Genomic DNA, 15,902 nt, shown 5'->3' with positions numbered 1-15,902 from the left:
TCTTCTTAACTCTTTGAAACATTGATTTTTAAATTGTGAAACGTACTTGTATATACGATCGTGATGACGTGCGCATTGTTTTACCAAATAATTTCCGTCTCCTTTATTGTATTTCAGGCGATGTTCGAGTATTTCGAACTGGCAATAAATGTGAACCAACATCCCGCTGTACAAGGAATCTCCGGCCACGCTCGCGAGGCAACACATCGTCGCAGCTGTAACTTGATGGGCGTACGTAAGCAAAAATGCGAACGCAGAGGAATAATCGTACGGTACCCACGCTCGGAACGTTAATTTCCGATTCTTGAAATCCGTGAGAAAAGATCTCACATATATCCAGAATGCGCAGATTAAAAGTAGACTCGTATAACCGATCGTGTTCCAACTGAAGCGACAATAATTCGAATATACATACAGTCCAAGCGCGCCAGAGTGACACAGTAGTTTCGTTTTTTAAATGGAACTATATATTTTCGTTAAGTTATTCAATAGTGTTTTTCAAAACAAATTCATAAATCTGCAATATGTTTACCCGACTTTTATTAGGTTTCAAGATATTACGCTTACAAGTTTACTGATTTTCAGCGAAGACTCTGCTCGGCTCGGAAAGGCGAACGGCGGTCCCATTCATGGTATTCATGTGGTCACTATTCTCAAGTAGACCTCATTTATACCGCTGAAAAGAAATAACGGGTGTCTATGGTGGAAGTACAAACCACACAATGACCACATGAATGGAACCGTCGCACGCTGTTCACAGTTCCCATTCTGAGGTCTTCTTCATAGAAAATCAGTAAATTCGCAATCGCAATATCTTGAAACTTAATAAAAATCAGGTAGGAACATTAAAAGTGAATGAATTTGTTTTGACAAATACTATCGAATGATCTAAAAAAAGAATATATGTTTAGTTCTACTTAACATGTGATAAGGCAAACTTACTCGGTAATCTTGTCAAATCTCGATCGGATTTCTTGCTCCTTGACGTTCATCGGCAAGAATGGTTTCTTTTGAAGCGTGTCAAACAAAAATAGAACGTTCTTACGACGCATCAGTATTGTAGAAATTTTGAATGATGTGACCAACACGACCAACGTTATGGAGAAGTTGTCACTAAATTCTTCTTGGTTCTCTACGTTGAACACTACGTCTAATATTTGAGAAACCAGGAAACTGTTCAGTAAGAGAAATGGGAACACACCGTAGACACGGTACAAAGATCTTTTGAATGAGGTCGTCCACGAAGAAGGTGGATAGCAGCCGCAGATAGTGAGCAAAAATGATGTCCACCGTAGTATGTGTATTGTTGGTGAAAATTGCTCTTCTTGTTGCTTCATTTTTCTAATTTAGATTTTGTACTAGTGCAAAGTTGAAAAAAATTTGCAATGAGACTTAATATTTAATTATTTAACGAACGGAATTTTATTAACATTCACTCGCTCTTTGAGTTCAGCTATCCAAACTGTGAATGGATGTACGTGACTAGAACGAACCCTTATCTTTGTACCGCGATGTGGTTTCAGACATCACTGACGATGGTGAAATATCGATATCCTGTATGCCCCTCGGTCCGGTATTTTTTCTACCGGAACTTACCCTTCGGTTACGCGAAACGTATTATTATCGTAATAGTCGGTAGTACCATGCGACATATGTACCTAATTTTGTTCTTTAAAAATAATGTTGCAGTCTTTGTGTTTTTCTCCGTATTGCGATCTACCTACTAATCTACATGATACAACAAATATGATATTTCTTAGTGTTTCTCGAGTGAAAGGCACAGTGGACGTCGTCAAGAAATGTTACGTGGAGCATGTCCCTTCACGAATAAAAAACGGGGTGAATATTTAAAATAAGATAATAATTGGGAACTCATGCTAGTCTCATGTTTCGTGATCATTAATAAATCACATTGGCTGCTTGTATCCGCATATGTCCAATCGAGTTTAGAAATCATCCTCGGAGTATTTTGAAACTTTAAATGTAAAAAGAGAATGTGAAACAAATGGTTGAATTGCTCAGTTAGAATTTTGTTTTGTAAGGAAGGAGAATTAAAGAAATGAGAATAAATTTTTGAAAAGATATATTTTCTTATTTTCTATACATTCTTATTTATTCTACTACAGGATATCATCCTTTCTTGATCGAGAATATACGTAACAATGAATGTATAATACAGTATAGTAAATTTTTGTTGAAAACTCGAGATTTCAAGTTACAAAATTCAATATTTTCTGATGAAAATATTATAAGCATTTGAAATTATACTTTGCACCCTACGATTGTCTCCTCTTCCTCTGAAGTAAATTATATGTTGAGTACGACATTTTTAATATCTGTAACAAATTTTCACAAGATATAGTATCTGAATTAATTTCTACGGGTGGACGAAATTAAATTTCTCTACGAACGCTCACGAAAGTGTGTAAGTCTATCGTGAATATGTACGCGCAGGACACTTCAATCGGGATTATGGCTCTTCTCATTATATTTATCAAATTCTTCTTGGTACTATTATCAAGAAACGGCCACTCCATTTCGAAAATCGTATTTGCGACCTCGACACTCTACGTTAATAAGAACATTTAGAATAAGAATATTCTCTCTTATAATTTCTAACTTTTTGATCGTGTAGAAACCCGGAGAAGTACCTTTAATTTGAGTTGATTTCCGTACCAGCAATAAAAGAAAATCTGCGTCATCATACAGGCCAGGTACAGAACGAATTGTAAGTATTTGTAGCTAACAAGCGGCGTATTTGCTAATTCATATAAAATAAAACAAACCACCAAAGTGCTTGATAAAAGTTGAATGCCTATTATTATCGTGAATTTCTTCTTCATTTCGATAACGTATCTGTCTTAAAACAAAATCTGTATGTATTAAATATCTTTCAGACAAGAATTCATTATTGACATAACTATGTGATTGAGACGATCGCTTGTAAGTATTAATATAATTTTATTACAAATTATAATTTAGTAAATTTTGACAGCCCTCAAACAATAAATGCACTAACCCATATAAATAGTTGTGAAATCGTACAATTTTTCCAATGTCTGACCTCGATTCTTTCGTAATTTCTCTTAATCTGCAGCTCAATATTTCTTGTTGGCTGCATACATGAACGAAGAGTCCGCAAATAATCACATCGCATGCCACGTTCAATAGCGACGTGCTGATCAAGGCGATGATTTGATGAACATAAGCAATATAATAGTACTTTCGTATAGAATAATCGAAAGGTAACCACGCTTTGTACGCCAATTTTTTATCTTTGAAGTCGGTGAATAAAGAGGACAGAATCATAGAAATAACCGTTGCCTCTACTAGAATCGTGTAATAAATTGTAATGGACCTGCAAATCGTTTACAAATGATGATCATACGATTTACTTATTCGTAAGAATTGTTCGTATAAAATGGACACATTTTTTTATTTAAACAACTAATAAACTCGTATAAATAGTTCGTCAATAATTAATTACCAAATGTCATTAAAAAATCAGTAATCTAATAAAAGTGTCAAAAATTAATTATGCCACAGCAATGAATAACGAAATGAATGCTAGAAATTATCTTCACGTATCATTCGTTTACCCAATGTTCTTGTCGAATTTATTCTGAATCTCGATCTCTTCTTTGTTCACTGGTTTACAGGGCTCCTCCTCCAGCTTTCTTCTAAGAATATGAATTGCTTTACGATTTATTTGAAGCGTGGTGAATTTGCAGCAGGCAAGAAAATTCGCGATGAACATATACAAATTATCACTTAACTCGTCCGGCGATCTTACATATAATATCAGATTCATAAACTGCGATATGCAGAAACTGTAAAGCAAAAGGAACACGAAGATCGTGTACAACGTGTATAGCATCTTTGCGTATGTTTCTCGATACGAAGATGGTATCCAGCATCCACAAATAATTAATATATTAAAAGCTGGTTGTAGAACACCCATTCTTCATACATCGGGAAGGAACGTTTTGTTTATTTTTTATTGTTCGTTTGATTTAGTACACAAAAATGTTTATCACTTGTTTATTACCTTATTACTTACTACTTTTAAAATTAAATTTTAATCAACACGAAATTGAATCCTATTTGTCAAATACGTATCCATATAGCAAATGAAGAGTAAAGGACATTGCTTGTAAGTATTGAAGTCTCGAAAAATTTTTATAAAATACTGGTTACTGTAGATAATCTGCGGCACTGCGTCTTTAGAGATACATATGTAGCTTTCTTTTGAATAAGAAAGTGACATTGTACCCTGTCGTCTATCTATGCACGCGGCCTGTCATTATCGTAATGTACATCATACTGCGAACCCGTTTGTAAAGTTACATTTTTTCGTATTGTCATGCGTAACCGTTTATCATAGAGGTTTTCATCATTCATTATGTGTCTGCTACATTGTTTATTTACACGAAATCGATTTTCTTGTACGGAGTAGTGGCAGTTTTACTACAGAGAGATCGTAGACAAGACGTGAAGAAAGCTAAGACCGAGGGCTTTGGAAAAGAAATATGAACTATACGGTGTGATTTTATTTAATTTCATAATTTGTGTCAATTTGTGTCAAAATTAAAGATTTATATGATTGTAATCGAAATTCTTATGTTTAATGTCATTGCAAAGTACGGAAGCCTTAATTATAAAAGTTAAGTGACAAAAAGGGTGTTTCAAACTTAAAATAAAATAAATATTCAATATTACAGAATAAATTTTGCATTTATTTGTTAATTACAAATATATGAATTGTACATGTACGATATTTCTTCGTGTTGAGGTTGAAGATACAAGTGTCTTATGAGAATATGTGCTACTTTATTTTGAGATGTACTTAAAAAATAATTTTATAACAAGTTTTTGTACAATTCAATTGTAAGTAAACTAATAATTATTAATTATACAATTGCTTATTTCGCTTATACTAATCGTATGCTTAATTGGTTCCGTCTGGGCGCGATCTTCCAGTCACTTTCGGCATTTTTTTGTTCGTAGAATCTTCTAATTCTTTAGGCTTGTAATAATGGGGGGCTACCTCTAATAGCCATTTGCTCTCAATTTCCGTCACCTGTCGCATAAATTCTTTCGTGGTGAAGACCAATTCGTGATAAAGCAACCAACGCGGTAGCTCTTGGAACAATGAACTATTTGGATGAATCGATACTGTTTGATTGTGTTTGGCAGTTTTATAGTGACCCCCTTTTGACAATCGCGCCACGTGATAAAAATATCCAGCCGTAATAGCCTGAAATGGAATGAAACACCATTACCGATATTCTTCAGTACTATTTTGTTCCATCTTACAATGTTTCCTTTACTGACCTTTCTGATATTCATTGTTTCCGTGATGCCCGATACGAGTTCCATTTCGACTCGTTGCATAAGTCCCACTAATTGTTCCCTAACGTCTCTAGCTCTTTTCATCGACCGATGTTGAATGAAATTCTCATAACACCAATGCGTACTGAAGTCACTTTGTTGCCACTGATTATACACGTTTAATAACGTTAAATGATCACCACCAGGTACATGGAAATTCTTCCGGGCCGTGTCTGCATGAATAATCTTATCTTTCGGCCTGTAGAAGATGGCTCCGTTCACCGATAACATAGCAGCGATCGTGGCTACTTCTTCCGAGCAACGGTATTGTTCGCTGGCTAGGAGCATCTTCGCCATCATGGGATCCAATGGAAATTCGGCCATTCTTCGACCGAGTTTCGTCAACTCGCCTCGATGATTCAAAGCTCCTAAAGCGTATAATTGTTCTAAGGCTAAAACTAAAGTTTCATGCGGAGGCGGATCTAAGAAGTCGAAATGAACTAGATCGTTTATCCCGAGAGCTTTTAACGTTAAAACAGCATTCCCTGGAATTTAATAATCAAATTACGCAAAACACGTTCATAACACAAAAAAAAATTAGTCCAACTTTTTTTATCAAATACCGAGATTGATCCTCTGAATTTCAGGCACTGTATTATCTTCGAGTTCGTGTTGATACGCCCAAGCTGTGTACAATCTGAAGCATTTTCCCGGTGCTACTCTTCCAGCACGGCCGGCACGTTGATTGGCAGACGCTTTGCTTATTGGTACAACCATTAAACTCTCCATGCCTGTACGAGAATTAAAATTATTCTGCTTCGCGAATCCGGGATCTATTACGTATACTATATTGTCTATAGTTAACGACGTTTCTGCTATATTAGTAGCGAGAACTACCTGTGACAATGTAATTAAATCACTTACAGTTACTGAGATAGCAGATAAAAGGCGAGAAGGAAAGAAAAGATAATAATTCTATTTTACGTACTTTTCTTGCTCTAGGTGGAGTAGGCTGAAATATCTTCGCCTGCATATCGCTCGGTAGGTTCGCGTAAACAGGTAAAATTAAAAGTTCTGATAATTTTGAACCTAATCGTCTCACTCTCTCTTGCAACATTTCTTGACACGTTTCTATTTCATCTTGACCTAACAATAATTTATCACGATGTTTCAAATTAGAGTGTTCATATAAGAAGATACTTTTGTATAAATCAAATGATTAAAAGAAAAATTACCTGTTAAGAATACTAAAACATCACCGTGCGGTTGCGTTGCATGTATCTGGAGAATAGATACAACACAAGCATCGATATAATCTGCTTCTGGTGCCTTGGTATAATAAATATCAACAGGGAAACGTCGACCAGGTATCCGAAAAATCGGCGCATCGTCGAAGAACTCGCTAAACTTCGTAGCATCCAACGTGGCGGACGAAATTAGTAGTTTTAGATCTGTTCTAAACCTTGTTATATCTTTTACCAATCCGAACAAGATATCCGTATGCAAAGTACGCTCGTGTGCCTCATCGATGATCATGACACTGAAAGCAATGCCGTTTTGCTAGAGCAACTGCAAGAAGTTCATTGAAATTTCACAATTAATTCGAACTATTAATCCGAATTAATCCGAATATAATAAATTTTATCGTAATTTCATGTATTAGTACATATGATCAATTACTTTGAATCCGATTAGTAGATGCATACCTGTAAGAGGCCAAATCCGGCTCACTGAGGAATTCGCGGTGTAACGTGCCATCGGTCATGTACTTAATGCGAGTACGATGCGATGTGCAGTCCTCAAACCGAATGGCATATCCAACCTCGTTACCTAATTTGACTGCCATTTCGTGAGCGACTCTAGCTGCCACGGACATAGCAGCTACTCTTCGTGGTTGTGTACAACCAATAATTTTGTTATTTTCTGCGAACCCAGCTTCATATAAGTATTGTGGAATTTGAGTAGTCTTGCCCGAACCCGTTTCTCCCTCAATAATCAACACCTTTAAACAGTCAATTATAATTAATGTTATAAACGTCTTTCATGCATTATGTGATTCTGTAGAATACCTGATGATCTTTAATAGCTTGGATTAGATCATTTCTGAAAGGATAAATTGGTAAACTCTTCTTGGTCTCCTGTATAGTTTGCAATGCCTTCACTTGCGGGGGTGGACTATGTTCGTGTTTCCTATCTTTCTCACTGCCAGGCATACGTAATGCCTGAACAAACTCTACTTCATCCTCTAACAAGAGATCGTAATCCTGTTGCGCTGCAGAATAATTGAAATAATATTAATTGAGAGTTCAAGTAACGAGTGAGAGTAAACGGAAATTGTGGATTATAAGTACTATGTACCTTTTCTGTCTTTGGCACCAAACCGGAAAACAGCAGAAGACATTTGATCAGATTCCCATTTACTTTGCTCAGATTGTGGCGGTTCATTATCCTGTGTTTCAGGTTCTGGTTCAAGTTTCCCTTTTTCCAAGGGCATATGATACCGTTGCACCCTTTCAAGTTCTCTGGCTTTCTCATGTTCTTTGGCTAATTGCAGAAGTTGTTTCTTATGTTCCCGTTCTCTTCTTTCCCGCTCTGTTAATCTAATATTTCAAAAGATTTGTTAGTTTAATCGTACCATCTAGTTATTCTGCGACTAGAGACCTGATTAAGAAATTACATTTCTTCCTCGAATAAATATTCGTCATCAATTATATCAGCCTCCAATTCAGCCACCTTATCTTCTTTACGTTTCTCTAAATATTTCCGGCGGGATTCAACACGCAACTTTGGTACCAGTTTCTCTCGCATATCTGTTTCCATAATCTTAAGTCTTTTGGCTGCCTCAGCTATTTTCAAAATAATGATTATAACAATGAGTCTTCATACTGAAGAATTGTTTAGCTTAGTTCAATTTTGATAACAGAGTCAATTTTCAAGAAAAATTGACCAATATAAGACGAATTATTTACCTGCTCCTGAACCAGCTGGCATAGCCACTTTTCGTATTTTGCTCTCATCTTTTGCCTTCAGACGATTAGCAAATTCGTCTCTCTCCTTGATATCTTTTTTACGTCTTTCCTCTTCACTGTCGCTATCCTCGCTCGAGGATTCTTTCCTTCTATACTTGCTCATTCTGCGTTTTGTCTCAGAGACAGGTTATGCTTTTTAATCTCAAGAAATCACAACAGAAAAATATGAAAGATAACTATTGCTTTCTTTCTCATCTATAATCAAACATCATCTTGATTGTATGAGAAATGAATTACTGTTCATTCCATCATAATTACAAGCATTAAAAAACCCAGAACAGAGTGCTTTTGTTCGGGGTTAATTTGTACTCCAAAATAAATTTAACACTTCTCAATTGATATTCGTTCGATCGCATGTGGTTTTTGGCAACGAATTAACACAGAACGAATCTGAATAATTGTCATAGAAGACAAATGAAAAAACTATTTAATTATAATAAAAATAATTATTCAATTGGTCCTGAGTTGATGATTCTGCTGGCACCTCGCAATGTTCGCCATGCTACTACCACTATCACAAATACCACTACCATGCTACACAATACAGTTGCAGGTTTACAGTACTAGACTGCTACACAAACACAAGAGGATGTGAGTAGCGCATTGCGTTGCCGGGCAACGCGCGTACACCACGCTACACAATGATACATGCACAGTGTGCGTGAGTTCATTCACTAACCCAATAACAGTAACCCATTGAGTACTTCGAGGCCGTTCGAACTTCGAAGTATAAAATAGCTGGAAAGGTTTTGTCCATAATACTTATACATATACAATAAGTTAACGCGACGCAACAATGCCGGTGTATAATAAATTTGTATTTTTTTCAATTAAAAGTCAAAATAATTCTTATAAATCTATGTCAAATTGTTAAGATATAATTCTTTATATTTGATTACGAATTAAATTTATTGTTTTAAATTATTTAGATATAAATGATAATAACGAAATACTAAAGATTATTGAAAATCTGTTGAGGAAGGTGAACATAGACAATTATTAATTTTTTATATAGTACACATAAATTATTTTCATTTAAAATTTATTTGTAGAAGAAATGTATGTCACTGCGATAACGCGAAATATACATACATGTATTAATCAGAAGCCAAAAAATATTTTGAGATACGATCAAAGTTCGACCAATTTCAAAATTGATCGATTCTACAACCACAATACGTATATTTCACACATACGCCATAAAGAATGATAGATAACAGACACTAAACAGAGTCGATCCTTGTCTCGAATATATTTTTTATTATACATACATTAATGAAAATATATACATGGTAGACTGTAGCTTGTCGAAGCAGCGAAATGTCAATGTATAATCAGCTACAGTATTCATAGATGAATCTGTACGTGGATCCTAGCTTGTTTTCTGCAGGTTCCTCTATTCCGACATTCTCTTACTTTCTCTTTCAATTAAAAGCAGAGATTGTCGTGATTTTAGTAGGCACGTGTAGGCCGACACGTGTAGACCATTAAATGTGTTATATATTCAGACCAATAATTCAATGAATCCCGATTTTAGTAACGAGATTGTTGTTTTCTGTTTTATTTGTTAAAATACGATTTCGAAACGGAAATAATAAATGGTATATATATACGAATAGGTGAAACACATAATCGAGATATACAATTTAATATTTGATACTTTCGCTGGCTTCGATTATTAAACATCTGAATTCTTTATCTCTCTCGCTCACACCCTCTTTTACTCTCATCCTTTCTACCATACCTAATATTTTTTTCTCTCTCTAACGTTCTTTCCCTGTCTCTTTGCTATTCTACTGCACAGCCAAACACTTACTCGATCACACAGCTTAAGAAGCTTCATCTTATTTCTCTTCGTCTAACATCTTTCATTTTTCCTGTTCGTTTCTTTCCATTGCGACAGTTCTTTAAATTTTTGTTACAGCACGATCTCTGTTTACGGCGACGTATTGTATATCATTATTGCAAGTGGACTGTAACACTACAGTCTATGAAAAACTCTTATTTGATCCTCTTGCCTCTTCCTTTGCTTTTCGTTCTTTCTCCACTTTCATGATAAACGAATTCCACTGTAACATCCCGTTGGTAGAACGATTGCGATCTCTTAAACCCCAAGCTACGGGATTACTGAGAGGCTCTTCCGAATTGCAATACATGCATGTATTAACATAACGAGAATCGATTTTATTACATTGGACATACAATTTGTTTCTTGATTCGTGAACCGTATATTGTCCACAACCGATTTGGTTAAAATCACGCAAAAAAGTTCGATCAAAGGATTCACTAAAATATCATTTTTTCGAATGATTATAAAAATTACAAAACCATAAATCTTGTCCCTTCCCTCTTTTGTTATCGCAGACAATTTTGTTTAATTATTCATGAATGCACGGTTGTCGGGTATTCGACGAGTTTCCTTTCAGCCAGAAATAAGGGTTTGCTCGAAAATTCTTAATGGCTGGCATATGAGAGTCTTTATTATTCTCTTTTTAATTTATACATCCTTCATCATATCGTAAGTATTCATGGAATTTAGACTACGACGCAATTATATGTATAATTTGTAAGTTCTGCGGCGATTCAGGCACTGCGATTGACTTCATATTTTTTACGTGAACTCGATCGAACGAAGCGACAGTCGTGCATGCGTTCACAATTTTATCTGTCTCTTCTTTATTTTATTTTATTTTATCATTTGATGGGAGTTTGGACAACGTATTACTAGAACCATCGTCAATTTAGTTTAGTGAGACGCGGAAAAAATTAAAGAGCAAGTTTCGCGAGTATACCGGGTAGAGTACCGTTATTGTTCGCCTGTCCCTCCGTATTAAAAACTGTTCTAAAACACATTTGCTGATTCCGTTTTTGTGCACCGCTAGAAAAAAAATATTAACGAAATAGCAAATTACAATGATCACGTTATCTCTCTCTAACGATGACATGCAGCGTATAAAATATATTTTATTTGTATATTTATATTTTTTTTTACTGCATTTTTTATCTTAATATATACTTTTTATACATTTATATTTGTGTATATATATATAGTTGTTTTATCGAATATTCTTTGTTTACACGCTATATATTAAATATATATGCAGTGTACGTTCTTCTTACGTACTAGCAAGATTTAACAATCGATACTTTGTTTTACTCATTGTCAGCGTAATAACAGGTTTTTGACGTGATCGTATTTACGTAGGGGTCTTCGTCGAAACAACCGGTAGGAGAGAAACGGAGTGCGTCATGTGGCAATTCTATTGCACTTGGGAATGGATCATCAATTTTTCCGTCACCAACGTTCATCTGTAGCCTGGATTTATTTTTCGAAACACATGATTATCCCAGATGACAGATAAAGCTCTTACATCATAACCGATTAACCGATCATATTGTGATCATAAAAAATGCGTGGAACCCGAAGATTCAAGGGGAATTCTCTTCATTAAAAATTCTTCATCTTCTTCTTAGTTTTTTCTACGCGTGACAGGCGTAAAGATGAGACTCAAATTTGATGATGATTATTGTTGTTATACACGTTTTGTTATCTTGGAGTCCAGACTTTCAAACGATAGACATTGCATTAAGTTCGGTTCTCTTCTTTTAAGTAACTAGAATACGTGTAGGGTCCGCGTATTTTGCTTTGTTTACTTTTATTTGCTTTGAGGGACAGGAACGAATGAATTTGTTAATTTCTTCATATTATTTCATCTAATCGTAAGTGTATCCAAACACACTTTATACAACTTATCACGTTTCTCATATGCCATTGTTATGTAAACCTAGGCTTAAAAAGTAAAGAATGGCCAGCGGAATCGGTCACTGGACCCGAGTGAATGGGCTTAATTCAACGTATCAATGCTTTGATTCGTTTTGTCAGTCTGTGCTCTCCTAGTCCATGAGAAATTAAAAAATGAAAAATAAAGAAACAAAATCGAACAAAAGGAGACAAAAACGAGAAAAAGTATATACATATATGTACATATGTATGTATGGGCCGTTGAAAGATGTAATATGGTATATACATTTCGGACTCGATAAGCGTGATTCATGGACTGTTGACTGTCCATTCGTTGGCTCATCCGTGAATTCTCATAAAATGCATCATAAACATGTCACCATTAAGCGCCGGTGGCAATTAAACGGAAGTTTTGAAGATGATAGATGCACAATGATGCATTCATTTCTCTATTTCCTGTGCTATTCTTCTTGTTCTCTTTTCAGTTCCCTCTTCATAAAGGAGTCCTATTATCTCCATCATATTTCTCGGTGTCGTTCTTGTTTTAAGTGTACTTTGCCTGTGACGTTTCGTCGAAAGGAAAAATTCGTAGTTGTCGCAGTTACCCGTCGCGCGTGTGAGATCGTGAGGTTCATTCGTATTAGACCTGAACAGGAAAAAACGTTTCCCATTCGAAGACACGAACTGTTTATGTTAATGTTTAGTTTAAACGATTGACGGTACGTTTCCTTACAGTGCCACGGCAGGATTAAAAAAATCTGCGATTATCCCTGCGGTGCTCGCGTCTTCTTATTTCTTCTGTCTCTCCTCTTTTTTTGTATTTTTTGAAATTATTTTCTATTTTTTTATCCTTTTTATACATCAAGCTTTCTCTGTTTCTTATTTTGTTTCTTCTCTTATCAATAATATTATAATAGGCAGTGTTCGTTCGAGAAACTGCTACAGGAACACACACACGTATTTGTACACGCACACACACGCACACATGAATCGTCAATAGAAATTGAGTGTTTAGATTCTAGACTCTAGAATAATAGCACGGCGTTTATACGTAGCTTGAAACCTGCTCAATGTGACATCATCTTTTCTTATTTCAATCTTTCCTATCTCATTATTCAGATTTCAGAAAAGTGTTACATATTGTTGGACGCATTATTGTGTGCCGTTATCGCTCGGAACGGATCGCGAGTTCTTTTCGTTTAACGATAGCATGTCTGTTTAGACGAAGAGAATGCGTCGTACTAAAAAAATATATGTGTGTGTATATATATATATGTGTGTATATATATATATAATACATACATGAATGTATATATGCTTATCGTTTTGTTTCAGATGGAACATCCAACCACGAGAATATCGGGCTCGCGATCGATACGTATGATCGTATTGGCCCGCACATGAGCGAAACGTGCCCCGTTTATGAAAAGAAATTTCACGCTCAATTATCACGTAGAAAACGTTTTCTACAATGTTTTCGTCGTTATCGAATCAACGAAACCCGAGATTCTTCTCCTTCGATAAATGATCGCGCTCGTGATGAACTGACAGCGATTGTGTAACAGCGACCATAAAAAATCAATAGAGTTCCAGCAATAGGAACGATATCATTGTACACCGCGGCAGTGTCGAACAGCGGTGATGGAAACAGTTTTATAGTGAGCGGTAGTAGTAGCGACACACATTAGCAATAATTACAGTAAGTAGTGAGCTTTTACGTGCGCGCGTGTGGTGTATGTGTGTTTGCGCCTATATATTTAGGTGACGTTGATGTACTGTTCTTTTGTACTCGTTGCCTATGTTGCGAGTCGAATCGGTGAAATCTGTCGAAGTATTCGCGATTTCATTCACGACAAGGCTCGTTCTCACTGTTAACGATTGGTGACCAGAATCCACGGCCTGGCAACCGGAAGAAAGAAGGTTCCACGTTTGCCGTGAACTGGCGACCAACGTAATTAAGGATCCACCGGCATCGTGGTGCATCGGACGATTTGCATCAGAGTCACTTTTATGTGGAATCACAGAATGACGCAACATCGGCAATATCGTTGCCGAGATGCTCCGGCACTTGGCGGCGGTGTCACCGGCGCGAAGTACGCGTGGACTTTGATGTTTGGCAAATGCGTCTAGAACAAGATGCCCATTTGGGTTCGTTAATGGAAAGAGCGAAAGGAAACTATTATTGGATTGTTGTTAGACGGAAGCTTAAGATAACACTAGTTTTCTCATGATAAAAAAGAAAATAAAATTAAATTAGAGTAACAAAATACGTAATCTGTACAAACAACAACCACCTTCTATCAATGAATATTAAAAAATCTCAAGCTTTAAAAATTTTTCCTCAATAAATAAAGGCATTGTAGCCTTTAGATCGCTAAGTGCGTAAAATATAATATTGCAGGAGAGGATAGATAAAATTCATAATTCATGATACCGTACTCTGAGTCTACGTATGCCAGCTCTGGTGATTAGTTGACAGTCGTAAAGCTCAATGCGCTCGAGATTGTGGCAGGCCTGAAGGAGGTGATCCAGACTGGCGTCTGTGATGAGAGGGCAGTTGTCCAATTCCAGCACCGCCAGATGTTCCGCTGCACACGGCGAAAGAGCCAACTGTCGGATGCCTTCATCGGTGATTAGTTCGCAATGGGACAAACTCTGCAGACATTATAATATTGGTACAAAAAATGAAAATTTCATGTTGTTAATTAAGAATAAGATTTTCACGATATTATAGACAGAAGTAAATGTGAACGGTAATATATACTATACTGTAAGAATGATCTTCACTTACCAATTTCTCCAATCTGGGACAGCCCATTGCTAGGTAAATCAATGTGGCGTCAGTTATTAGAAGGCACTCTTCCAAGTCCATCTTCTCGAGTAATCTGCAATTCTGAAAGTCGAAAAGGATGACGTGTTGAGAGAGTACTATTGGGTCATATTAAAAAGCCGCATAGCTAGTCATCGAACTCACTTTCGCGAGAGCTTGGAAGCCGGCGTCGGTGAAATGAGTGCAAGCCACGCATTCAAGCACGCTAATAAGTGGACAGTGCTGCGCCAGTGTGACCAGGGACGCATCCGTTAAATTCGGACAATTCGATAGGCAAACGTAATGTAATCGCGGACTTCGTTCACTGAGTTCCCTAACTGCGTCGTCCGTTATATTCTGAAATGAATCTGTTTTCATAGCCCACATTCCAAGGCTTAGTGTCTAGATTTGAACGTCGTGGTAAATTTTATATAAATGCACAGATTACAAAAAATATTGTTACTGCACTATATTTAACCCACGCGTATCCTTAACACATACTCGCAACCTGTTGTTACGATATAGTGTGTAGGTATCACGGACTATGTTTACGGTTTATAAAATGTTATGCAAAAAAATAGTGCATTATCAGAAATCAATATTTTTTGTAGCAAAATATACCATCGAAGATATCACTTAAAATTCATTGCGACGCTCAAACTGTACTGGTATGCACGCTCGTATGTTTTTTATCCGTCAAAATAATTACGTGCTTTACAATGGTTCAATTAAATTACTTAAGGATGTATAGGCTATACAGTCAATTCCAAAAGTTTATGTACCTTAGAAAAACGCATTTTCTATGATTAAAAACAAATCAGACGTCTGAAGAACAATGCTAATAATAAATAGATACGTGCTAAAAAGTATAGAAGGAAATATCCAATTAATTATTGACGTATATACAAAAGTTGTAGCTATTGACGTGCTCTACACAAAAGGTTTTATGCACTTTTCTTCTAATTTCGATATTTAATGAATTACATATGAT

The 15,902-nt window shown here is 36.1% G+C and overlaps 3 protein-coding genes across 6 annotated transcripts in view; all 3 read right to left on the bottom strand.

The window, feature by feature from the left end:
- Positions 1 to 4,673, bottom strand: part of LOC108626925 (putative odorant receptor 85d) — a 6,374-nt gene extending 1,701 nt beyond the window's left edge. The window contains exons 1-7 of the mRNA XM_018027881.2: positions 3,600 to 4,673; positions 3,020 to 3,358; positions 2,652 to 2,856; positions 2,412 to 2,567; positions 2,281 to 2,336; positions 943 to 1,341; positions 47 to 385 (exon numbers count right to left, since the gene is read on the bottom strand). Coding sequence (XP_017883370.2) covers positions 47 to 385; positions 943 to 1,341; positions 2,281 to 2,336; positions 2,412 to 2,567; positions 2,652 to 2,856; positions 3,020 to 3,358; positions 3,600 to 3,961 — 1,856 coding nt within the window. The 5' untranslated portion in view covers positions 3,962 to 4,673. The remainder of the gene's footprint in view (positions 1 to 46; positions 386 to 942; positions 1,342 to 2,280; positions 2,337 to 2,411; positions 2,568 to 2,651; positions 2,857 to 3,019; positions 3,359 to 3,599) is intronic.
- A 42-nt stretch (positions 4,674 to 4,715) lies between these two features.
- On the bottom strand, positions 4,716 to 8,463 carry l(2)37Cb (DEAH-box helicase 16 lethal (2) 37Cb). The gene is made up of 10 exons (XM_018028047.2): positions 8,301 to 8,463; positions 8,009 to 8,177; positions 7,690 to 7,931; positions 7,401 to 7,603; positions 7,038 to 7,333; positions 6,567 to 6,871; positions 6,320 to 6,477; positions 5,955 to 6,228; positions 5,335 to 5,876; positions 4,716 to 5,257 (listed from the first exon to the last, which is right to left on the bottom strand). Exons 1-10 carry the CDS (start codon positions 8,461 to 8,463, stop codon positions 4,949 to 4,951), a joined length of 2,661 nt encoding a protein of 886 aa, XP_017883536.1. The 3' UTR covers positions 4,716 to 4,948.
- A 1,136-nt stretch (positions 8,464 to 9,599) lies between these two features.
- LOC108627078 (F-box/LRR-repeat protein 20) overlaps positions 9,600 to 15,902 on the bottom strand; it is a 15,172-nt gene continuing 8,869 nt past the window's right edge. For 3 of the 4 annotated variants that reach the window (XM_018028134.2, XM_026815349.1, XM_018028141.2), the window contains 4 exons: positions 15,077 to 15,268; positions 14,894 to 14,995; positions 14,542 to 14,757; positions 9,600 to 14,228 (listed from right to left, as the gene is read on the bottom strand). In XM_018028134.2, coding sequence (XP_017883623.1) covers positions 14,121 to 14,228; positions 14,542 to 14,757; positions 14,894 to 14,995; positions 15,077 to 15,268 — 618 coding nt within the window. In that variant the 3' untranslated portion in view covers positions 9,600 to 14,120. Of the gene's footprint in view, positions 14,229 to 14,536; positions 14,758 to 14,893; positions 14,996 to 15,076; positions 15,269 to 15,902 lie in introns of all 4 variants that reach the window. The other variant, XM_026815363.1, reaches the window with a different exon arrangement.

The sequence above is a fragment of the Ceratina calcarata genome, unplaced genomic scaffold (assembly GCF_001652005.2).
Source record: "Ceratina calcarata isolate Rehan_Ccalc_2016 unplaced genomic scaffold, ASM165200v1 scaffold124, whole genome shotgun sequence".
In the NCBI taxonomy this organism is placed as follows: Eukaryota; Metazoa; Arthropoda; class Insecta; order Hymenoptera; family Apidae; genus Ceratina; species Ceratina calcarata.
This window is presented reverse-complemented; position numbering and strand designations above follow the sequence as displayed.